Source organism: Carcharodon carcharias, chromosome 26, assembly GCF_017639515.1.
Source record: "Carcharodon carcharias isolate sCarCar2 chromosome 26, sCarCar2.pri, whole genome shotgun sequence".
In the NCBI taxonomy this organism is placed as follows: domain Eukaryota; kingdom Metazoa; phylum Chordata; class Chondrichthyes; order Lamniformes; family Lamnidae; genus Carcharodon; species Carcharodon carcharias.
The window spans coordinates 45,032,536-45,057,107 of NC_054492.1; the positions used below are offsets into that span (position 1 = coordinate 45,032,536).

Sequence of the window (24,572 nt, forward strand, 5' to 3'; positions counted from 1 at the left end):
CTTCCTGGGATTCACCTAGTTCCGTCGAAGGGTCATGAGAACTCGAAACGTCAACTCTTTTCTTCTCCGCTGATGCTGCCAGACCTGCTGAGTTTTTCCAGGTAATTCTGTTTTTGTTTTGGATCTCCAGCATCCGCAGTTTTTTGTTTTTAGAAAGATATAGTGATGAAGTTCAATAAGGAGAGATGGGAGAAGGTAGTGTGGAGCTTAAATGCCAGCATATGCCTGTTGGGCCGAAATGGCTTTGTGCTGTAGATTCTGTGTAACTAAGGAAACCTAGCTAAACCATTCCACTAGTTTCCTCAATTACTGCACTGCCACTTGTATCTTGAGCATGCTTGCCTGACATTCAGTCTTTGATTAGATTCGATTTCCTACAAATAAACATTAAAACGACCAATATCATTGTCGTCAGCACCTGCCGCAAACTCAGGATCATTTTTCATGCTGAATCAGGCTGTCTGCAACCTCAGCATCTTATTTGAGTGGAACTTTTAATCCCATCTTCTTTTCCATTATTAAAGATTATCTATCTACATGTGTAATACATCCCTACCTCAGCTCAACTATCAACTATTCCAATACTCCCCTAGCTGGCTTCTTATCCTCACCTCCCTGTAAACTTCAGCTCATCCTTTTTTAAAAATTCATTCTTGGGATAGAGGCATTGTTGGCAATCCCACAATTTTATTGTCCATCCTTAGAAGTATGCCCAAGTGCAGCAAGAGCTGGACGATATCCAGGCTTGGGCTGATGAGTGGCAAGTAACATGCGTGTCACACAAGTGCCAGGCAATGACACACTCCAACAAAAGAGAATCTAGCCATCGCCCCATGACATTCATTGGCATTACCATCACTGAATCCCCCACTATCAACAACCTGGGGGCGGGTGAGAGGGGGGTTACCATTGACCAGAAACTGAACTGGACTAGTCATATAAATACTGTGGCTAAAAGAGCAGGTCAGAGCTCAGAATCCTGCAGCAAGTAACTCAACTCCTGACTCACCAAAGCCTGTCCAGCATCTACAAGGCGCAAGTTAGGAGTGTGATGAATACTCTGCACTTGCCTGGATGAGTGCAGCTTCAACAGCACTCAAGAAGCTCGACACCATTCAGGAAAAAGCAGCCCCGCTTGATTGGCACCCCATCCACAAGCAGTCACTCCCTCCACCACTGACGTAGAGCGGCAGTGTGTACCATCTATGAGATGCACTGTAGGAACTCACCAAGGCTCCTTAGCATCTTCCAAACTCACGGCTGCTACCATCTAGAAGGACAAGGGCAGCAGATGGATGGGTACTCCATCACCTGGAAGTTCCCCTCCAAGCCACTCACCATCCTGACTTGGAAAGAAATCGCTGTTCCTTCACTGTCACTAGGTCAAAATCCTGGAACTCCCTCCCTAACAGCACTGGGGGTGTACCTACACCACAGGGACTGCAACGGTTCAAGAAGGCAGCTTGGCACCACCTTCAAGAGGGCAATTATGGATGGGCAATAAATGCCTGTCTAGCCAGCAATAGCTGCGTTCCATGAATGAACAAAAAAAAAGTTTTTCTTGAAGATCCTGGTAACTGCCGCCTTCAGCTGCTGTATTGAGCATGGTGAAGGTACTCTTACAGGGCCATTAGATAGGGAGATCCGAGATTTTGACCCAACAATAATTCCAGTAGAATGATATACGTCCAGGTGAGGATGATGTGTGAATTGGAAGGGAGTTTGGAGGTGAGGGTGTTCCCATTTATCTGCTGCCTTTGCCCTTGAGTTGCCCTGTGAGTTGAAATTTGGGTCATTTGCTTGCTAGAAAAGTTAATGCGCAGAACTTTCAACTTTGGCAGGATTGGGCGGTAATCAATTGACCACAATGGAAAGTAAAATTGAGCAGGGTGCGTAATGGGTGGACAATCCAGCTACTTTCTATTTACACTCCCACCGAAGTTCAATGTTACGCCGAATAACTGAGATTGATAAGCTGTGGTGGTATCCATCCACCATGACTCAATGAAGTTTGTGAACCTTCCTCAATTGCAGTATTTAGCTCATGGACTTGTCATCACATATTGATTTTCATTGGTGCAAATAGATGTTGAAGATTGTTGGAAAAGTGTTTGAGGAATAGGAGCCCTGAAGAAGGGAGGGAGAGATCATCTCACCTGATCCTAACAATGCAGCCAGAATTGTAGTTGCTATTGTGCAGCGGTGTCAGTGTCCTTTACCTGCGGTGTTATTAATGCCAAATGGAACTTGATATTAATGCAAGAGAATTGAATTGAAATAAGTGTGGAAATGATGTGGAGCATTAAAGCTGTTACTCAGTATTTCACTCAGCACTTTGAAAGGATATATTGCCCGCATTTATCATTCTCTCTTGCCTCTTAAAATTTGTGTGCATTTTTAAAATACAGAAATTGGTTCTGTCCTTTTTACTCTGGTTAAACATCCAAGACATGCCTGATGTCCACCAATGAGTGTTATTCGCACTAAATGGGCAGCTTCTTCCCTCTTTCCCCCATCCACTACTAGTTATCTATCATGCACAATCGTTTAAAAGAAATTTCAAGTGCTCTGTGTGAGGAATTGATTCAGTGGATAGTGCAGCTTAATGTATAGTGCTGAATTTGATTATATTGTTTCCAATGTTGGTTGTCTGTCTAACTGCCTGCAGCAATGTTAACTTTGCACGTAGGAAGCACAGACAGTCGCGAAGGCAGCAGTGCGCCTGACTCTGTAAATTGTACTGATATTTTTGAGGATGTTGTCTATCACATACTGTTAAGACCAGATGAGGAGGGGTCGAATGCCTGCCTACCCCTTTCCCCTCCTTGTTTGACTGCACAGGGTTTTTGTTTGAAAAGACCAATTCAGTGAGTACTTAACTGTTTATGCACTGTGATCGTAAAAGAACCAATCAGACAGGCTTCCTTGAGTTTAACAAAGAAGGAGGTTAATTTTATTATAGTTAAATTGATCTGAGTAAAATAATATATGCTTCGACTTGTGCACACGCGCACACACACACGCTTTCGAAATCCACACACACATACAGATTACAGAGTGAGAGGATAGACTGGCCAAATTAGAACCTGTAAGAAATAAAACAAGTTCACAGCTTGTAGTCTAGCGTCTCTACTGGCTTCAGGCTGAATCTGATGGTCTCAATACTTCCAGTTTAAAAATGTAGAGCTTGGAGTTGGCTGTTCTCCTGGCGACACAGATGTGGAGTTGAGTTTTTCTTTAAAAACTCTTGTCTACTGCAGAATGGAGACAAAGTCAAATTAATAGACAGGGTCCAAACTTGTTAGTTGGAGAGAGGCAGGCAGGAGTTCCACTTAGCTCAACTGCTAATCCAGTTCTGCTCAGAAACTTGTGCTTAAACTATACGAAGGATTTGGGCTAGTTATATGATCTCTCTACAACTGCCAGTAATTCAGGCATGATTATATATTCCAAATATAACTAGATTAGGTCACCTGGAGAGCTATCTTAAAATTCAACGTCTTTTTGACCAAGCAGTTAACCTTTGAGTGGTTCATCTTCAGCTGTTGAATACTGTAAATTAGTGTCATCTACCTTTAATATAAGTTGAAATCACTTTAGTCTGTTTCAGATGATCTGTGTTCTTAAAAAGTCCAATTTCTGCTTCCAGCTGATGGATAAAAATCAATATTTGACAATGAACATACTTTGTTAACACATACTAAAGCACATTTTAATTTCTTATTTGGAATATGATGTTTGCTTGTACCCCGTTTGCTTTGAATTATAGTTCGGATGTATTAAATGCAGGTTTTATATTCCAAACACAGTTATATTGATTATTTTCCAGGTCCTCGTATTGCTGATCTCATTCCTGAATAACAGTATTGCATAACCTGACATAGAATTAATGTTGTAGATTTCTACTGAATGGGCCCTAAGAAGTCTTTTGAGTAAGGGTTACAGCTTTTGACTGTAAATTTACTTTGCAGTTTTTGGTTTGAAGAAAACTGTAAAACTAGTTACCATGGCCTGCTGCCAAGGGTCCCTACAGCACTGTGCCAATTGACAGTTTGTTTAAAATTGGCAAAGTAAGAGATCTGGCTAAGAAGCAGTTTTTGTGTTTTAGTACAGTGCTACGTGTATCTTCGTATGCTGTATAAAATTACTGGGGTTGTGTATAACATTATCATTTATATGCCAGATTAATTTATAGTTCAATTTTATGCAATAATTAATGATGGGAAGAGCAGATATTTTGCAAACAATTAGCAGCTATGTAATGGGCAAATCTAATGATGCAAGAAGCTTATTGCATTTCTTCTAAGGGGAACATTTGTGCTTAACTTGCCTGTTCATGTATAAAACATATTTTTATTTTCACTCCACAATAATGTTGGCCTTTTCCAGTAAATTACCAAAGTGCTCCCAAGCATCTTGCTTCCACAAAGAGACTCTTAACTAATATCCTGGGGGCATGTTGTCAGTGACTCCAGGGCATACTAAAATAGTACTCTCCCTAGTTTCAGACTACCTCCTTTGTCATCCTTTCCAGCATTAACAGGCTGCTGTGGACTGCAAAAGGTATGGATTTTAAACAAATGGGCACCCTTGCTCAACTTTAGAACAGGCAGATCAGCCATTTACTGAATATTGCTCAGCTGCTTTTAAAACGTAAAAGTTGCAAGCTAGGTAAATCAGAAAATAACATAAAACAATAGCAAAAGAGAAGCCGTTAACATTTCAGATTGATGCTAGATCATCAACATAAAAAGCTAACTCTGTTTCTCTTCCCAGTTGCTGCTTGACCTGCTTAGTATTTAAAGAAAATTTAACAGATGGATGCAGATGCAGTGGGAAACACAATAGAGGTTAAGCAGATGAAGAGGGTAGTTACAGAAAGAGAAAGGCAAACTGTTAGCAAAATGGTTATAGCAGAGAGAACAACAGAAATTGCATGAAAGCCAGTAAAAAGATAGAAAGAAGAAATCATGAGAGACAACTGAAGGACAAAAATTGTAGAGTTAGTAGAAATTGAGAGAAAAGCTGCAGGCAGAGCGCTACCACTTATCTTTATCTGGGAGTTACACCATAGGGGTTTGACTAGCGTGTGTGTTGATTATACCATTAACGATACATTGAACGCATTTCTGAACATATTTTAATTTTTTTGGAAGTTTTGTAAATACTAAATGTGATTTGCCATTGTGGAACGGTCGTTGTGATTAGCTTCATTATCATAGCAAGCCTGTTTCCTGTTGTTAAATTAATCCTCTTTCTTCACTTGTAGCTTCCCCTTTGATCTCATAAAGCTTTAAATTAGTTAGAAAACATTTGTGAGATTGGTTAGTTAGTTAATTGTTCCTTGTGATTTCTGCTTTTCTAGGCATATGCCTCAGGATGTGACTTGGTGATTCTTGGAAGTGACTTTGAATGTGTTCAGATCATCCCTGGTGCTAAGCATGGCAACATCCAAGTGGGGTGTGTGGAATGCTCCCTTCAGCAAGGCAGGGTATGATATTTTTATTTGATTACTCGCTGTAATGTATTGATGGAGGGTTGTATTATATTTTTAGGTTATAGCACCCTATTATACCTCGTATAAAGAACTGTTCTAAGTGTACTAAATGCAGCACACAACCCAATTAAATTTCTTTCATTATGTATATTTTATGTTTGTGTTTTATCTGAGAAATATGCAATATTTTAACACTATCTAAGGGTTCCAGTTGAACTTCTAGGGACACATTCTTTAGGTCCAGAGAACTTAACTGTGGGTGTGCAGAAATAAGGCTGCGAGACGGCCACATGTCTGCAGGGGTACTGATGACGTTTAACTGAGCAGATAACCAGTAAGTTTCTTGCATTTTGAAGAGTTAGGACTAATCCTACTAAGCCTAGTTGTGTATTCTAGAGTGCAGAATCCCAGCCACAGGTAAACCAAGATGACTAGTTGATCATGTGTAGTTTTCTGGAGTATAGCATGTTTGCATGGCTCAAGTATTGAATTAACAGTTATGCCCTGGTGGCTAGACTTGCATCATAGCTTCCATCTCAAGTTCTGTCATCTTGGACCCATCTTTACATTAAAGAGAATTCGAATTCACCCCCTTGCTCGTGGGTTTTCATATAGATCATGTAGGTGGTTCAGCCTTGTCTACGCGAGCAACAGGTAGAAGATGCTCCTTATAAGCAGCATGGTGAGCTGCACAATTTGACATAAAATGTAGGAGTACTTTGTCACAATCCTGCTGACAACAGTGTGGATATTCTGCATTGAATGGTATTTCCATGAATTGGAGTTGGAGTTTCAGTTTGCAGCATTTCAACCCAATCAAGATAAATACAAACCTTTTGTATTTATGAGCACGTTCTCTCATACTTAGGCTCCAGCAGCTATTGTCTCCTGATCAGTTATACAATGGTATGACTGAAAAACCCACATAAGAGTATCTGATGTTTTTCTTTCTCTTAATGAAATAATTACTGTTTAGCATGATGAATCATTGAAACTTTAATTTCAAATAGATGTAAGAAATGTGTGACTATTTCACAAGTTAGACCTCAGTGATATTTCATAATATGCATACTGAAGTGTGAAATTGGTGTGACCTCTATTATATACACATGACAAGAACCATGTGATATCAGTGAATAAATTGCTCTAATTGTGTCATTTTTAGATTGCTGCTTCTTATGGGAACACTGTTTGCATTTTTGAGCCAGTACCTGTAAGCCATTACAAAAGAAAACTTGTAAGTATGCCCACTTACTCTCAACTATTCCTTTAAAGAGAGAGTGCAATTCTTTGTTAATTTTCATTAAGGGTGATGCTGTTACCAGCTAACTTTCTGTAAATTTAGACTGTAATTATAAATTATTATCATACAATATCTTCAGCTATAGTTTCTTCACATATATGTGGCAAGATTGGAAAATAGAGAAAATAATTTCTTAACCAGAACTATACATGTAGAAAATAAGCTGTTCCACTCTTAGTTTTAAGGTTATATTTTGATCTAGAATAGTTGTGTTATTCCAATTTTTTTTCGAAGTCATTGAAAGGTCTTTACACCTTTTGAATTTTGCTATGTTCAAAAAAGATAGAAGACTGAACCTTTCCTGCTTAAAAAGGGCAGATCTAGAATGGGGAATTGTAGTTTAAATTGTAGCTTAATCATGGATAAATGAGAAGTAAGCCAAGACCACACAAACCTCTTCCTCATATCATTTCTTGGAAGAGGAACCTTCCAAGAAGTGTTGGAGAAAGAGACTTAGTGAGTCCAATTCAGACAAAATTCTCCTCTGAATCAAAATCTGCAGTTATGTAGATGTTACTTGGTTTTAAAGAGGGTTTGGTGTAAATTTTAAGTAAAATCTCAGTGAAATAAATCACCTTTGCTCCAAATCAAGTCACCTCTAGCCAACAAGCTGGTACAGTATAAGAGAGAGGAATAGCCTGTAAGGTTTCATGATTGTGCCAGTGCACTAATTAGTGTTCAAATCTGAAACTGAGTTCTGGATTTTTGTGTTAGTTATATATCATTATGCGATGAACTGCCCAAAGCGGAGAGGCTGGGTCCCTGAAATTTCACATAACACGTAGAGTTCTGAGGCGGAAATGAAAATAATGATGCGTCTGAACAAACTGTACCAGTCACAAGAGTTTTAGCTCTGTGATGAATGTATTAGTTGCAGAATCATTCCAACTATGCTGTAACTCAAAAATATCACACTCCAACTGATTTTCTGGACTAGAGTGTTTGTGGCTTACACTGAGACAAGTTAATTGTTTCAAAACAAATGGAATTGAACTTAATAAAAGTGTACTCAGCTGCTATTTTGACATTTTAGTTTGCCGTAAGAATGGGAGAAAGATGATCTGCCAAGCTGTTATCTCAAACTGGTAACTCTGCCAGTTTCTTTTACAGTGCTGTTTTCAGTTGAAGCTAGTATACAAACATACAAATTAGGAGCAGGAGTAGGCCACTCGACCCTTCGAGCCTGCTCCACCCTTCGATAAGATCATGGCTGATCTGATCGTAACCTCAACTCCACATTCCTGCCTAGCCCCAATAACCCCCTTGTTTATCAAGAATCTAACTAGCTCTGCCTTAAAAGTATTCAAATACTTGCTTCCACTGCCTTTTTAGGTTCAGTGTTCCAAAGACTCACGGTCCTCTGAGAGAAAAAAATTCTCCTCATCTGTCTTAAATGGCCAACTCGTTATTTTTAAACAGTAACCCTTAATTCTAGGTTCTCTCACAAGAGGAAACATCCTCTCCATATCGACCCCAGGATCTTATATGTTTCAATCAAGTTGCTTCTTACTCATCTAAACTTCAGCAGATACAAGCCTGACTAACCTTTCCTCATGAAATAACCTGACCATTTCAGGTGTTAGTCTAGTCAGGTTGGAAAGACATAACTAGTGGAGTGCCACAAGGATCAGTGCTAGGGCCTCAATTATTAACTATCTATGTTAATAACTTGGAGAAGGGGACAGAGTGTAATGGATCCACGTTTGCTGACGATACAAAAATTGGTGAGAGGGCATGCTGTGATGAGGGCATAAGGAATCTGCAAGGAAATATATATAGACAGGTTGAGTAAATGGGCAAAAAACTTGGCAAATGGAGTTTAATGTAGGAAAGTGTGAGGTCATGCACTTTGGTAGGAAAAGTCGAAGGTAGACTATTATTCAAGTGGAGAGACAGTCCAAAAAAGTGAAGCACAGAGGGATCTGGGTGTTGTGCATGAAACACAAAAGGTTAGCATGCAGGTGCAGCTAGTAATTAAGAAGTCAAATGGAATTTTGACTTGCATTGCTACAGGGTTGGAGTTTAAAAATAGGGAAGTCTTGTTACAACTGTACAGGGTGTTGGTGAGGCCGTACCTGGAGTACTATGTACAGTTTTGGTCCCTGTATTTAAGAAAGGATATACTGGCATTGGAGGCAGTTCAAAAGAGATTCACTAGGCTGATCCCTGGGATGAAGGGATTGACTTATCAAGAAAGGCCAAGCAGTTTAGGCCTTTATTCATTAGAGTTTAGAAGAATGAGAGGCGATCTTATTGAAACGTACAAAATTCTGAGAGGGCTTGTCAGGGTAGACGTTGAGAAGATGCTTTCACTCGTGGGGGAATCTCGAACAAGGGGACATAGTTGCAGAATAAGGGGATGCTAATTTAAAACTGAGATGCGAAGGAACTTCTTCTGAGGCCAGTGAATGTCTCGAATTCTCTACCTCAGAATTGTGGAGGCTAGATCACTGAAAGTATTTAAAGAGGAGTTAGATTTTTTAAAATATCAAGGAGTTGAAGGCTATGAGGAGCTGGTACGAAAGAGGAGTTGAGGCCGGGGGCATATCAGCCATGTTCTTATTAAATGGCGGGACAAGCTTGAGGGGCCGATTGGCCTACTTCTGGTCCTATTTCTTATGTTCTAAACCTTCTCTGAACTGCTTCCAACACATTTGCATCCTCCTCAAATGAGGAAACATGGCTGAGTCGGGAGTGCCTCAGGGAGATTAGTTTTAAGTCCAAAAAGTTTAATAAAGTGGCGAGAAAATTTTTAAGATGTGTCCCCTCATGTGAAACTGTCACATGAGCTGGGACATGTGCATTAATTTTAATGAAAATTTTTGTCAAAATTTAAAATAATTCATGAAACCTCATTCCGCCCGTGGATGAGGTTCCATGAAAAATGCAAAGGCCGCCTGGGCTCTTTGCCTGCCCGCCAACCTTAAGGTTGGACAGGCAGTTCTGTTAATTATTTTAATTGAGAGTTAAATGGCCTTAATAGGCCTTTGACAGTTCGGCGGGCGCGCAGCCGAATCAAGTGTGCGCCTGCCGATCTGAAAGCCTGAATGACACGCAGTAGCCTCCCGATCTGGCATGTCCTTATTTTCCATTATTATTTCCCCAAGACTCAAATTCTATAGGACCGGCGCTCACTTTGTTAACTCTTTTTTAGTTATCTATAAAAACTCTTACCATCTGTTTTTATATTTCTATCTAGTTTACTCTCGTACTCCAATTTTTCCTTCCTTAGCAAAGAATGACTAACAGATTGATGTTTTTCATATCCTGTCTAATCTTCTGACATGTCACCCATCTTTGTGCTTTCTCTTTAAGTTTGATACTATTTAATTTCTTTAATTAATCACGGATAATGGGCCCTCCCCTTGGAATTTTTCTTTCTCATTGGAATGTATCTATTCTGTGTATTCTGAACTATCCCCTTAAATGTCTGCCACTGCATCTCTGTTGACCTATCTCTTAACCTAATTTGCCAATTTATTTTAGCTAGCTCTGTTTTCATGCCCTCATAACTGCCATTATTTAAGGTTAAAATACTAGTTTTAGACTCACTCTTCTCTCTATCAAACTGAATGTAAAATTAAATCATATTATGATCGTTGCTACCTGTGGGTGCCTTCACTATAAGGTAATTAATTAATCCTATCTCATTTCATAATACCAGGTCTAGTATATCTGCCCTCTGGTTGGCACCAGAATGCACTGTTCGAAGAAACTATCCCAAAAACTTAGGCTACCTTTGCTCATCTGATTTTTTTACAGTCCATGTGTGAATTAAAATCCCCCATGATTATCGCTGTGCCTTTCTGACAAACTCCCATTATTTCTTCCTTTATTTCCCATCCTACTGTATGGTTACTGTTAGGAGGCCTGTACATCACTCCTGCCAGTGACTTCTTGCCTTTATCATTTCCCATCTCTACCCAAACCAGTTCTACATTCTGGTTTCCTGAACTTAGGTTATCCCTCTCTTTTGTGCTGATACCATCATTAATTAACAGAGTCACCCCTTCAACTTTTTGTTATGTCCTGTCCTTCCTAAATGTCGTGTATTCGTCAATACTCAGGTCCCAATTTAGGTCATCCTGTGTCTGTAATGGCTATTAAATCGTACTTATTATTTCTATTTCAGCTATCAGTTCATCTAATTTGTTTCAAATGTTATGTGCATTCTGATACAGGCCCTTTAGTTTTGTTCTTTTATCATTTTAGTAAACTGTACCTTATCTGTTGATTTACTCTTAGATTTGTACCCTCTTCCTCTTCCAGTTGCAGTCTGTTTTTCAATTCCCACATTGGCACCTTTCTCTCTTGCCTTGTCTGTACTCATTGTTTTACCGTATCTTCCTAACATTGATCCCTTGGCCTCACTATTTAGTTTAAAACCCTTTCTGCTTCCCTAGTTATGTGGCTTGCTAGAACACCAATCCCAGCATGGCTCAGGTGTAAACCATCCCAACAGTACAGCCCCCACTTTCCCCAACCCCAGTACCCATGGCCCCACGAACTGGAATCCACTTTTCCCACAGCAGTCTTTGAGCCACACATTCATCTCTCTAACTTTATGTGCCCTATGCCAATGTATATGTATGTTCTCTTTTAATATGATATGACAGTTGGCATCACTGGCATTCTACGTTAGTATTCATATAATTTCTCAAGTGCCACTAATGAAGCTAATAAAAGGATAGAATTATAGCATTCTACACTGCTGAATCTTAATAGTTACTGATTAATTTCAAATAAAACGTATTTTACCTGACTAAGTAGATGTCCTGAAATTATTCTAGGTTAAAATTTCCTAGAAACTGCTCCAACTGAAATGCATTCAACATGTAGTATGAGAATTAACGTACTTTGGCCCAGTGTTGACCATTGTTGAGATTCAGGTACCAAAGTAATTCCAATCATCTCACTTCCTATATCAGAGTGCCAGTGCAGAAAGAGAGTACTTTAGCTGCATTGTCAATATCTGAACACCACAATTTCCTCTTTCTAGCTGAAGAAGATCAGATTGCTATGACATAAGGCTAATAAGAGCTCAATGACATAATTCTTGTTGTTCAAACCAATTTGTGTAGTGAGTGATGAAGAAATAATGTAGGTATTATCAAATGGCAGGGCATCTGGTCTTTATAGCATAACAGGGTAGTTGTCACATTATGGACTTATTTGTGTTGCATAGGCTTCCAGGGCATTCGCAAAACAACTAACAAAGTGACCAGGCCTCAAATGAATCCCTTAATCTTGCTATAAATGAGGTGTGCAGTTTGACAGAACTATATTGGTGTTTCTATTAAAGTTTGCTTAACTTTTTTTAAAAAATCAACTGTTGTGCTCAGTGCAACAGAATAGTGAATCGTAATAGGTACAACTCATAGCAGTCGAGTTTCAGTTAATATTTATTCAATTGGAATTTGTGTTTGAAGTCAGTTTCTCTTTTAATGCATACAGAATTTTAGAATTATAACCTGTAAAAATCAAATTTCTGTAAGTTTTCAATATGTATGGATGACACCAGTTTAACAAAATTTAAATTCAAGCCTAAATTAATTTCTTCGAGCTATTGGTTGTTTGATAGGCTTCATTTATTTCCTTGCAGGAATAAAATTGCTTTAATTTTTTCAAAAATATTATCTAAAACTACAGGTCCTAAACTATCAATGGCAAAAGACGGGGCAGTTTTTTCTTCAGTCTATGGCGTACAACCTGGCCTGGGATCCACAAGGTAACTGAATCTGTATGGTGAAATGGTGTACTAGTAACTCTACCTAGTATATTTATTTTGTTTAAAGTAAGTATGTAAGTAGAAATTGTTGTTGAAACACATTCTTCATCTGGATTTAAGTTTGTTTTCAAGATTTATAAAAGAAAGTTTGAATCTTAAACTACTGTGGTTAAAAAAAGTATTTTTGTAATTTTTGAATTAGTTTCTTGTTTTTTCCTTGTCATCACCTAGAAGAAAGATAATTTTTTGGTGCTTTAAGGGAAATGCTGGTGAATACATTGAGCACGCCCAGCAGAGGCAGGAGGTGGAAGTAGGGTATCTTGGTGTTAGATTGTATATTGGGATTGAAGCTCTGCAGTTTAACAGCTGAAATTTTAACAGTCTCTAATTCAAGATATTTGGTATTATGTAGCTGCAGAAGTCTTGTTTGTCTAATCCAGAGTGCACACCCCAGTTTCCTACGTACAGAAAACTTGCAAATAAATTGACAGAGCTAAGTTTCAAGAACCCCCAAAAGTTGTGCAAGAGCATTCTTGGGGTTTAAAAATTTTAAACTGTGAAATTTATTAGCGTAGAGCGCAGGTAAGCTACCTGCTGCTTGTCCAGGTAGGAGCACCCTACTTGTTGGACATAACCTTTCACACTCCTTGAAACCAAATGGGAAGAATTTCAGGCAAGTAACTGGTTTGCTTATTCAGGTTCCATTCGTGTCTTGGAGAGTTGCATGCCTGCCTGCTTCAGGTATCAGATTATGAATCTGCTACAGAGTAAATCTGAATCTGAGTTTCCATTCCTGCGTATACTGTCTTGATCCAAAGAAACCCTGTTTATCTTTACGAGGAGTGCAGTCATTAATCTATAGTCTCCAGCTGTAATACTAAATTAGGTTTACATTTATTGTGATTTTCTTCCTTTTATAGGTAACCAATTACTGACAGCTACGGATAATCTACAATTATGGTCACCTCCCTCTAGTGACTTTCTAGAGGAAGAAAGTAGTCTCGCTGAGGAATTTAAATTGCAGCCAGATTTAAATGATTGGAAATGTATCTGGCAGTGCAAGTAAGAATCATTCTTAAAAAAAATCCTCAAAAGTTGAATCCTTCTTTTGTTGTGATCCATGCAAAATGGGTAACGTAAGTTTGTCCACCCTGGACAATGGAAGGGTGTCCATCATTTTAAACAGCTCTAGGGTGGAACTTTTGTATGAATGGTGTCTTATCTGATAGGCATGTTTAGTTGGTTTTCTTGTATTAATAGTTTTTGTGTATAGACTGCCTTCCCTGAGCTCTACTGTGTTGTGTTTGTGAATTCTTGACTGAAGTTTTTTTTTAAATTTCACAACAGTTATAAAATGCCTGAAACCCTGGGGTATGCCAGGTCAAGGTTTTTTATTAATTGCAAAGCAGTACTTTGTCTATCACCAGTTGCCACTTTCCAAGACATTTGCAATTCCAATTCTAGTCTCCTTGCACACTGTAACTTGCAAGGCTGAGGCCTGCTGAAAATTGGGCCTCTTTAGCAAACAGCTTGCCCATTTTAAAGAAACCCATGTTGAACTGTTTGTCTCACTAGCTGTGGCCTGAAAGTATGTCCTGGAAGGAAATCCATCAGGGGCCAGCAGCAGTTTTCAAGATTGTTGTGGAGCCAAGTGGAGCACTGCTACTCCATCTGACTCTACATCAAACCTAAAGATAACACCCACAGTTTTGGTGGTGGCTGTTTGCTAGGCTGCATTCAAGCATGCAAAACTGACAGATAATGGTCACAGTTTGATATAGTATTATCCCATCAAATGAGAAAAATATTTGTAACGAATATTCACAACTGAATAATTGTAATTGGTATGGATGGTTGGAACCATTCAAATATTGTTTTTTTTTTTAAACATTAGTCATTAGTTACTTAACATTTGGTTGTTTAAAACTAGTACTGTGCATGTCTCACACATTCTTGGCTTGGTTTGGTTTGGTTTTGTCAGCAGGTAGCCTTGGCATCCCTTTACATGAGAGGTAAAAATAAGGAAATATTTTACTTGAAAATATAGCCAGTAAATATCTGAATTGCCAGTCTAATGTGACAGATTACTGAATTCACAAACTACCTGCAACTAGTATAAAAGCAAAATACTGTGGATGCTGGAAATCTGAAATAAAAACAGAAAATGCTGGTAAAACTCAGCAGATCTGGCAGCATCTGTGGAGAGAGAAACAGAGTTAACATTTTGAGTCCAGATGACTTTTCAGAGCTTAAAAAGAATTAGAAATATGATGATTTTATACTGTTTAAGAGGGGGTGGAGCAAAATAGAAGGTCAGGTGGGAACTAAGGAGAAATTTGACAAAAATGTCATGGACAAAGGAAGTGTTAACTGGTAGTGTTAGAGGTGTTGATAGTGGCATAAAGGTAAGATAGCACAATGTGTTAAGAGCACATCAAGGGTCACAAGTGTTAGATGGGCCTGTTTGGGTGGGGGAAAAAGGATTTAAAATTTTTTTTAATGACTTAAGTACATAAATAAAAAAAGTTAAAAATTGGATTATAAGAGGGGTAAATATGGAGGAGAGACTTCATGGTCTAAAGTTGTTGAACTCTGTTACGTCCAGAAGGCTGTAAAGTACCTAATCAGAAGATGAGGGGCTGTTCCTCCAGTTTGCATTGGGTTTCACTGGAACATTGCAGTAGACCAACGACGGACATGCGGGCACGAGAGCATGATGATGTGTTGAAATGGCAAGCGAGAGGAAGGTCTGAGTCATGCTTGTGGGCTGAGCGAAGGTGTTCTGCAAAGTAGTCACCCAGTCAACATTTAGTCTCCCCAATGTAGGGGAGACCGCATTGGGAACAGCAAAAATGTAGACCAAGTTAAAAGACATGCAAGTGAAGCGCTGATTCACCTGAAGGGAGCATCTTGGGCCTTGGACAGTGAGGAGGGAGGAGATAAAGGAGCAGGTGTTGCACCTTCTGCGATTGCATGGGAAGGGAATGAGGAATTGGAGCGATGGAGGAGTGGACCAGGATGTCACAGAGGGAAATGTCCCAAAGAATGCTAATGGGGGGGGTGCTGGGAGTTGGGTGAGGGGAAGATGTGTTTGGTGGTGGCATCATGCTGGAGTTGGCAGAAATGGTGGGGGTCTTCTATTTTGCTCCACCCACTCTTAAACAGTATAAAAGCCAGCGCACTTCTACTTCTCTTTTATCTTTGAAGGAGAGCCATAATGGACTCAACACTAATTCTGGGTAGAATCATCTGTTTGGCGTGCAGGGCTGGGTCCAACAAGCTGACGTGTAAAATGACGCACGATGACATTGGGCGTATGTCCCAATGTCACAGTGCATCATTCCGATCTTTAGTGCGGTGGGCACGTGCCGGAGTCAGCTGCACGCCTGTCGAACTGTCAAAGGCCTGCTAAGGCCATTAATAAACTAATTAAAGTGATTGTCAGGGCTGCCCATCCAACCTTAAGGTTGGCGAGCAGGCGCAGAGCCCAGACGGCCTTTGCATTTTTCACAAAACCTCATCCGTACATGAATGAAATAAAATTTCTTGTAAAAGTTCATAAACATGCCCCAGCTCTGTGACACCTCACATCAGGGGACATATCTGAATTTTTTTTTTCTTTTTTTCAATGTTTCATAATGAAATTAATCTTCTTGAGGCAGCTCTGTGCCTCGGAGATTTCTGCGCTCTCGCAGGCCCCGACTCTTCCCTCCTCCTCTTCCCCCCCCCACACCCACACCACTGAGCGCTTCCGGGTGCGTGTCACGTTGGGCAGGCCTTAATTGACCCGTCCACGTAAAATAGTGGTGTGCAGTCGTTCGTGGGTGGCGATCGGCTCCACGCCTGCTCCCGACCAGCCTGTCCGAAGTTTCCACAGAAACCTCCAGGCCTGCAGAGTTTTTCCAGCATTTTCTGATTTTACACCTGCAACTAGTAGTTTTATTTAAGGCAAATCTGTGTTTTCTAGAGAAATATAGTATACTATTCTAACTTGACTTTTTTAAGTCAAATTAGTAACCATTAAGATGATTTAAGTAAGTCTCATGCATTTTTTTCTTTAGTACTGAGAAGCTTTAATAAAAGCTTCAATAAGCTTCTCAGTTCTAAAACATAATCATATAAGATATTGGAAGAAAATCGAAATATTTCAGTATTCTGCAGATTGCATTTATGGAGCACTTTCAATGACATCAGGACATCATAAATGCATTACAGCCAATCAAGTGCTTTTGAAGCATAGGCACTGTTGCAGGTAATGCAGTAGCCAATTTGCATATAGTAAGTTCCTACTAACAGACATAGGATAATCTGTTTTTAGTGAGGTTTGTTGAGGGAAAATATTGACTAAGGCACTGGAGAAAACTCCCCTGCTTCTCTTCAGGTAGTTCTATGGGTTCTTTCACCATCACTTGAGAGAACAGACGGGATCTCGGCTTAACATCTCATTTGAAAGGCAACAACTCCAAAAGTGCAGTGCTCCTTGCACTAAACTGTCAGCCTAAGTTATGTGGTCAAACCTCTAGAATGGCACTTGAACCCACAGCCTTCTGACTCAGAGCTGGGATTCCTACCACTGGGCCAAAGTTTAAGAATTTTGTTTGTTTTAATTGAATTAATACGTTTCCAAAAAGTAAGGGATTCTTGGCACAATTAACTTTTGGGCTAGTAATAACATTACATAACCAGTAAAAAGAACACTTCAGTCAATAAAAACCTGATCTGCTTGAACATTTATTAAAATATCCCATCCTGTCCATTTAGGACTGCTATTCCAATATATCTCATGAAGTGGTCCCCTGATGGAGAATACTTTGCAACAGCAGGAAAAGTAAGATTTTGAAAAAAACACTTTGCCTAATTGAGCAATAACATTTATTTTGTTTTAGCATGAACTGTATATTTAAAGAGTTGAAGTAAAATTAATATTTAAAAATGTAACTGCAAAGATAAGATTACTAGCTGTATCTGTGAAATGTCAAATTCAATTTAAAGCACTTTTGTTAATGTTTACTGTTTCTAGTTCTATCATCATAAACAATTATTTTTTGTTTTTCTGTGCAGGATGACTCCCTTCTGAAAGTATGGTATTTTACCACTAGCTGGAAGTCTGCTGTTATAGGTGCAGAAACATTTGGGGAAAAAACTGCCTCTGCAGTTGTACATTTTTCCTTTGTGTATCTGGCACATCCTCGTGCAGTGACAGGATTTTCATGGCGGAAGACCAGTAAATATATGCCAAGGTTAGAGACATGCCCACATTCATTGCAGTAAATGCCAGTTAGAATTGAACATTTGGTATTTAGCTCCTGAACAAGTTAAGCAGCCCAAAACCCAAAGTGCACATTAGCCCTTTAATGGGTCAGTAGCAACTGAGTGTTGTAGTGAATTACCAGATTACACCAAATTATTGATTTTGCCCAGAAAGACAATAGGGCTGCATTGGATTTTAAAAGCTATCACAGTGCAAGAGGTCTGTTTTTGAGCTTTGATTAAGATGCACAGGAACATTTTCATTGGTTCTGATCTGTTACATCCTTGACATGGAAGTGCTTATTGCTGATGAAGGAAGGAAAACCTTACATTTGCAATACTGTCTCCCTTTTCTTGAAAATGAAGTTCATGAGGCAGTTCCAGGTTTGAAATTCTGTTTGTGATGTGTTAGCTGTCTAAAGGCCATGAATTAAGGGTGCTACAATTGACCTCCGCTCCCTGGGTTTACTAGTGGGAAAATAGCACTGTTTCCACTCCTGAGCCAAGATTTTACTGTCGGCGTGTGGGGGTGGGCCCGACACACTGGCACGTAAAATGGCGCGGGATGATGTCGGGTGTGCGTCCTGACTTCATCGTGATGTGTTGTTTGGCGGGCACGCTCCAGAGTCGGCTGCGTGCCCACTAGTAATTGATAGGCCTATTAAGGCAGTTAGCGAAGTAATTAATGTCAAGTTTACGCTGCCCATCCCAACTTATGGTTGGCGGGCAGGAGAAAAGGTCATGAGCGGGATGAGGTTTCCTAAAGTTTTTATGAATTAAATAAAAAGTTATTCTGAACAATAAAATCATGTCCCATCTCATGTGACACAGTCACATGAGGGGACATGTTTCATTACATTTATGTTACGTTCATATATTTTTTTCAAAAGCACTTCACTCTCCCTGAGGCAGCTCCGTGCCTTAATTGGCCCTCCCACGTAAAGTGGCGGTGCAGAGCCGATCGCGGGTGCCTGCTCCCGCTGAGCCCACCCGACATGGGAAAAATTCGGGCCCTGATTGCTAAACAGCAAAATTTCAAATGCCCATAGGTGTGGACAATAGTTTCTGACTTGGAAATATATCGCAGTTCCTTCACTGCTGCTAGGTCAAAATCCTGGAACTCCCTTCCTAACAACACTGTGGATGTACCTATGCCACATGGATTGCAACGGTTCAAGAAGGCAGCTAACCACCACCTTCTCGAGGGCAATTAGGGATGGACAATAAACGCTGGCTCAGCCAGCGAAGCCCATATCCAGTGAATGAATATATTAAAAAAAATGCTTGGCTATGATGGTCCCTGTAGTTGAACAACTTACTGACACTGACGGTGAAAATTTACCTGTGAACAGCAACAGTTTGAGTGAGCTATTGCAAGGTGCCTGGTATTTGTGGAACTGTACCCCAAGAAGGCATTGTTTTGGATGGGTGAAAAAAACCAAATAACATGTCCCTCTATTTCCTTAAATTGTCAATTAAAGATGAAAGCATAAGTAAAAGATACTGGAAACGAGAATATACTACAGTGTTCAGGTAGGAAATTGTACATCATATCATTAGGCCTTATTTATGAATGACACCTGCCCTCAATGTTTGTATTGTCTTCCTGAATACTGTATAGCTTTTTCACATTTCTGTCAATGATTCCACATGTTTAGAGAGGAATTAGAGTGAACACTGAAGTGTTGTATAGTAATCTTTGAAAAAAGCGTGACATTGCTTATCTAGGTGAGGCCCTAGTGTATTTTATCATTAGAAATCTAAATATTGCAAGTACAAGGTATAGATGATCTTTAGAGTAAGTCAAGCTAAAAGTACTCACAATATATGAAGAATGAGATTTTGTAATTCACGGTCTTGCAAAGCCTTATTATTGCTTTTATCTCTGTGTCTGAGTATGTGTGCTGCAAAATGACTGCAGTAGAACAGATGATAGTTTGGAGTATATGAGATTCAAATAATTAAATTCAAATATCTTCTATCTCCAGGAGTTCTGTGTGCAATGTATTACTGACTTCATGTCAAGATGGTGTCTGCCGGTTGTGGGCTGAAACCTTATTGCCAGAAGATAGTCTCCTTGGGGGACAAATGACAGAGTCTACCATTAGTACCTCAGCTAGCAATCTTCCTCATGGTGGAAGTCAGAAAGACAAAATTCAGCATGCCCTGGAGGTAATCATTTCTAAACCCTTAAAATGGAAAGAGAATTTAAAGTGAAATCCTAAACAATGAATATACTTTATTCATGTGCTTTTAGTGCCAATTATTAGATACAAATTTAGTTTACTTGTTCCTTGCTATGCCAACTGGACCCTTCATAGTACTGATGGTTACTACATATGAGAGAAATGCCTCTTTGAATCAATATGCTAAAGGAAGGAAATGTCTTTTTGCTTGGTTGATGGTAATTTTGAAGCAAGTACTGTGATTTATAATTCCAATATGACATATTTTTGAAGAACTATGAGGTAAATTTTGTGAAGCCCCATGCCACCAGTGGGGCCTTGCGCATGAGTCCAAATGCCACCCTAAAAGAGATCATTGTTGGTTTCAACAAATTATTTATGTTTACAAACCTAATACTTTTGTAGTCTAATATGTATGTACTTATTATCTAACTTTAGTGATAAAATTGTAGATGCATTGAAATGCAATAATCCAGTGTTTTTAAAAGATTAATCATCTCTTGAAAAGTAGTGAGACTTAAAAAGTGGAGCCTTTTTTTAAAATGACTAAAGAGATTCAATCATAGCACTCAGTTCTGCTGAAGGGTCATGAGGACTCGAAACGTCAACTCTTTTCTTCTCCGCTGATGCTGCCAGACCTGCTGAGTTTTTCCAGGTAATTCTGTTTTTGTTATCAATCATAGCACGTTCATAAAAAATCTAACTCAAACATTGAACTGCAACTTGGTATCAACTCTACCTTTTCATAGCATAACAGGCTAAGTATGGTTTCTTGCAACCCCCTGATCTCTCAAGACACTGTTCACTGTCCAGAGTGCAGTTATGATGTTTCATGTAGGTACATTCTTAGTCTGTGAAAGGATTACAATGGGGATAGTGCTGGGGAGTGTGGTACAGAATTTTCAAATTAAAAGCATTGGACGTTGAGATAAGGATGTTCCTGTTTTTATTTGCTGAAGATATGAACTGATTTGTGAGAATTATTTTACTCCTGGCTCTGATTTGTAACTTGAAGGTAAGATTCTGGGAAATTGTATTTTGTTCAATCAGGTAATACATATGACTTCAAGGCATCATAAATGCCCTGTCACCGTGTGCTGCAACTTCTGTTTTACCAGTCTCACTCTTTTTGGCCCTGTTCTGTTTTAGATTCAGCAAATTTAGTAGCTTGATCTGGATTCTACGAGGTATAATTGATTAGAGTGACGTGCATAGTGACAATGCTGCATTCTTGGAACTTCAATCCAGCAGTATGATGTGCATTGAGTGACTCTAGTGTGAGACTCCTTGATTGAACCTTTTTATTGAGATAAAGTCAGATTACATAATGCAAACTGGGAACTTGAAGAGCTGTATATCAACTGTCCTAAAGTGAGGTGAATCAGTATTGTTCGTTTAAATAGGAAATGTTAGTTAAGGAAATCAGAAAAGTGATTGAACGAACTACGAATTAGGAGCAGGAGTAGACCACTTAGCCCCTTGAGCCTGCTCCGCCATTCAATAAGTTCATGGCTGATCTTATTGTGACCTCAACCCCACATTTCTGTCTACCCCCGATAATCTTTCACCCCCTTGGTTGTGTTCACATACTTAATGTTTGATATACGCTAGCCACAACTTTATTAATGCTATAGATTTCTTAATTAGCACCAGGTTCAGAATAGATACCTATAAGAGAAGCTGCTACAATCTACAACATAAAATTGTTGTCTTTTTATGTATGTCTTGTCAAATTTTACCATTATAAATCCCTTTGTCTCAAGTCTTTATGGTGCAATGCATAAAATAAGATTTCATGGAGAAAGTGTTACATGTTTTGAGTGGTTCATTCATATTTGATAAACAAAGCCTAGTTTGCTCCTGGTTAATACCTTGAGGAAGACTGTTAATTATTTTTAAATTGTATCGGTCCATGCTAAGGATATTTTACATTTATACGCTTCATTACTACAAGATTAAATATTAGTGCACTGGTTAATTGTGTTTTGCAGACAATTCATCATTTGAAACATCTAAGAAGTCGTCGCAGATCTTCAGTTCTGACCGCCCATATGGAAGTTTTGCCAAGCCAACTGGGATCACATGAAGTCCACAGACAAATTTCACACTATGCTAATGCACTCTGTCACTTTCATATTGCAGCGAGCATTAATCCTAATACAGGTTAGGATTAGTAAAACTAGAGCTGTAATTGCTTTTACCGTACTAAAATGTTGAAAGGTGACAGTAACTTTCTTGTGGCTAGAATTCCATAAGAATCGATTTTAACCTCCACCACCTGGTGGGAGCTGTAGGTGGATGGATTTATAATCAGCTGAGTCAGTTTTCTGGCCCTAAGTCATTTACTTCCCATCCATTTATCTGCACCAACTTTGAAATTAGCTGGGACCCCAATTTGTGAGCAGGTGCTGGCTGAATTTAAACCTAGAAACCTTGATCCAATGCCTTAATTGGGGATGTGGTCATTGGGGGCATCGGTGGGGGGTGGGGAGGGGGGAGGCACCCATCCTGATGGGGCTATTGTAGATTTCTAGACCCACATTTCTACCAGAGTATTGCCAAGGGATAGTGCATGTTCCACTTAGCTGTGAAAATGCAAGAAATATTCAAGGGTCGACCCTTGAAGTTAATCCAGAGACGCCTTATAAAGGTGTCATTTAATCGGCCCTTCTATTTTACTAAGAAATATTTGATTTTGTTTGGAAATGATTGGAATGTAGATTGCTGGCACAGATGGGAGATTTAAATAGGAAAGCTGGTTGTGCACCGAGTTTTCTTGAGGTTACTGATTTCAAGATTATGATCAAAAAAGACTTACTATAAAGTCTGAAAAAGAGCAGAGTGCCATTTGGTTTGGTTTGATTTGACGCATAATATTGTTCAGTTGGAGATGAAAATATCTCTGTTTGATATGTTATAAGAAAGATTAATTTTTCAATTGTTATGCACAGATATTCCACCAGCACTAGCTGGCACAGCTTTCAATATAGAAGATGGAGGTGGAAATTTTGTGGTTCACTGGCTGAACAATAAAGAGCTGCATTTTACAACATCTATGGAAATATTCATGGAGCAATTAAGAAAGCTCACAGATCAGCAGATGGAGGATGAAGTTGACACTGCCAGTCAGAGTGGATTGAAAATGAATCTTGACATCGGTGAGCATGGCAAATAAAATTTTGTGTTCAGTGATGATGTAGGTGGGCACAATTTAATCTACTGCAGGATTTGATTTTTAACTAATTTATGCATTGTGCTCAGGTTATATGCCCATCCACTTGGCCAGGGGGAAGTGAGTACAAAAATTAGGCAGTTAGTTTTATTTATGAGGCGATCACTATTTGATAGCAATTGATACAATTAGATATTTTTTAAAAACTAAAATTATAAGCCATTATGCTGCTTACTGCAGAATGGTTAAAGTTGTTTTTAGCCATGTCACAGTTATAAAAAATTTTTGTCCTAGCTTCAATTGCCTAGTTCAAAAATCACCTTTTTGATAAAGCCCACTTTGCACTGCCTCAGAATCTGTTAATTATATGTTGGAAGAGCAAATCTTGTTGCATTAGTATTATTTCTATTTTCTAGACCAGCTATTATTACACTGAATTTGAGTTTGCAATATTAAGCCGATTTATGCTTCATGTTTGCATGTCAGTGCATTGAGATTGGTCAGGCTTGTATCATATGGAATCCCTTAAAGCTTTCATTAGAGTCTTCCTTCATGTCAGTTTCACCTGCTTTCAATCCCAAGGCCTGGAGATCAAGATCCAGCGTCCTTTATGTGATAAATTTATGAGAATCAGTCGTTTGTTCATTCTGGTTGGGTGATGGTCGATGGCAATAGAAGTATCATGAAAATATAATAATGTGATTTATTGTAAAGGTAGGTTAATTGTGGGATTTGGATTAGTTTCTCTGTGAATGTGTGTGTGGGGTATTTAATTGAATTGGAGGCAGCTGGTCTGGAGCTTTTGAGTTATCAAAAGGGAAGATAGGTTGGAAATGCTAAATACGTAAACATGGCTGAAGATTTAGAATGTGAGGTGTGAGGAACATTTGCACTTTTAGATAAATTAGGTTTGTTTGAATTTCAAAGAGATGGTAAGATGTTACACCTAGCCATAAGAAGCCAAGCCAAACAGTGGGTTTATATTTTCCAAAGGTTACTGTTAATGAGTACTATGAAAGATTTATATTATGAGAAAAGTAAAGTTGCAAAGACATATCAGAACAATGGAATTTACATTAAGAAGGGAGAAACATAGTTAAAGGAGATTAGGTTATGTGTGAGGGGAAGGATTCTAAGATCTAAAATAAGTGTGAAAAGCCTCCTGCCTCTATGCATTGAGTTTACTGTCTACAGGAACCGAAGACTCACTTTGAATATCCCTTTCCAGGGTAGTGTGTGCTTTGCCTGGGTGTGTTGAAATCTATTTTGCTTTACTGTTGCCTTAAAGGAGGTGTAACTGGGAATCAGATTAATTAGGGGAGTTAGGAGTTATTATAGTAGTAATTTGTAGGCCTATGTATGTGCTTAAAATCTTTTCTATTAATAAATGTTTAATTTAGTTTTGTAAAAAAACCTTCTAAGTCTTGGTGGACTTA

At 39.0% G+C, this 24,572-nt stretch overlaps 1 protein-coding gene across 4 annotated transcripts in view; it reads left to right on the forward strand.

The window, feature by feature from the left end:
- Positions 1-24,572, forward strand: part of dmxl2 (Dmx-like 2) — a 166,324-nt gene that overhangs the window by 30,234 nt on the left and 111,518 nt on the right. For all 4 annotated transcript variants that reach the window (XM_041175389.1, XM_041175390.1, XM_041175391.1 and 1 more), the window contains exons 2-10: positions 5,366-5,491; positions 6,663-6,734; positions 12,450-12,528; positions 13,449-13,590; positions 17,290-17,356; positions 17,590-17,768; positions 19,767-19,950; positions 21,956-22,127; positions 22,916-23,122. In XM_041175389.1, coding sequence (XP_041031323.1) covers positions 5,366-5,491; positions 6,663-6,734; positions 12,450-12,528; positions 13,449-13,590; positions 17,290-17,356; positions 17,590-17,768; positions 19,767-19,950; positions 21,956-22,127; positions 22,916-23,122 — 1,228 coding nt within the window. The remainder of the gene's footprint in view (positions 1-5,365; positions 5,492-6,662; positions 6,735-12,449; positions 12,529-13,448; positions 13,591-17,289; positions 17,357-17,589; positions 17,769-19,766; positions 19,951-21,955; positions 22,128-22,915; positions 23,123-24,572) is intronic.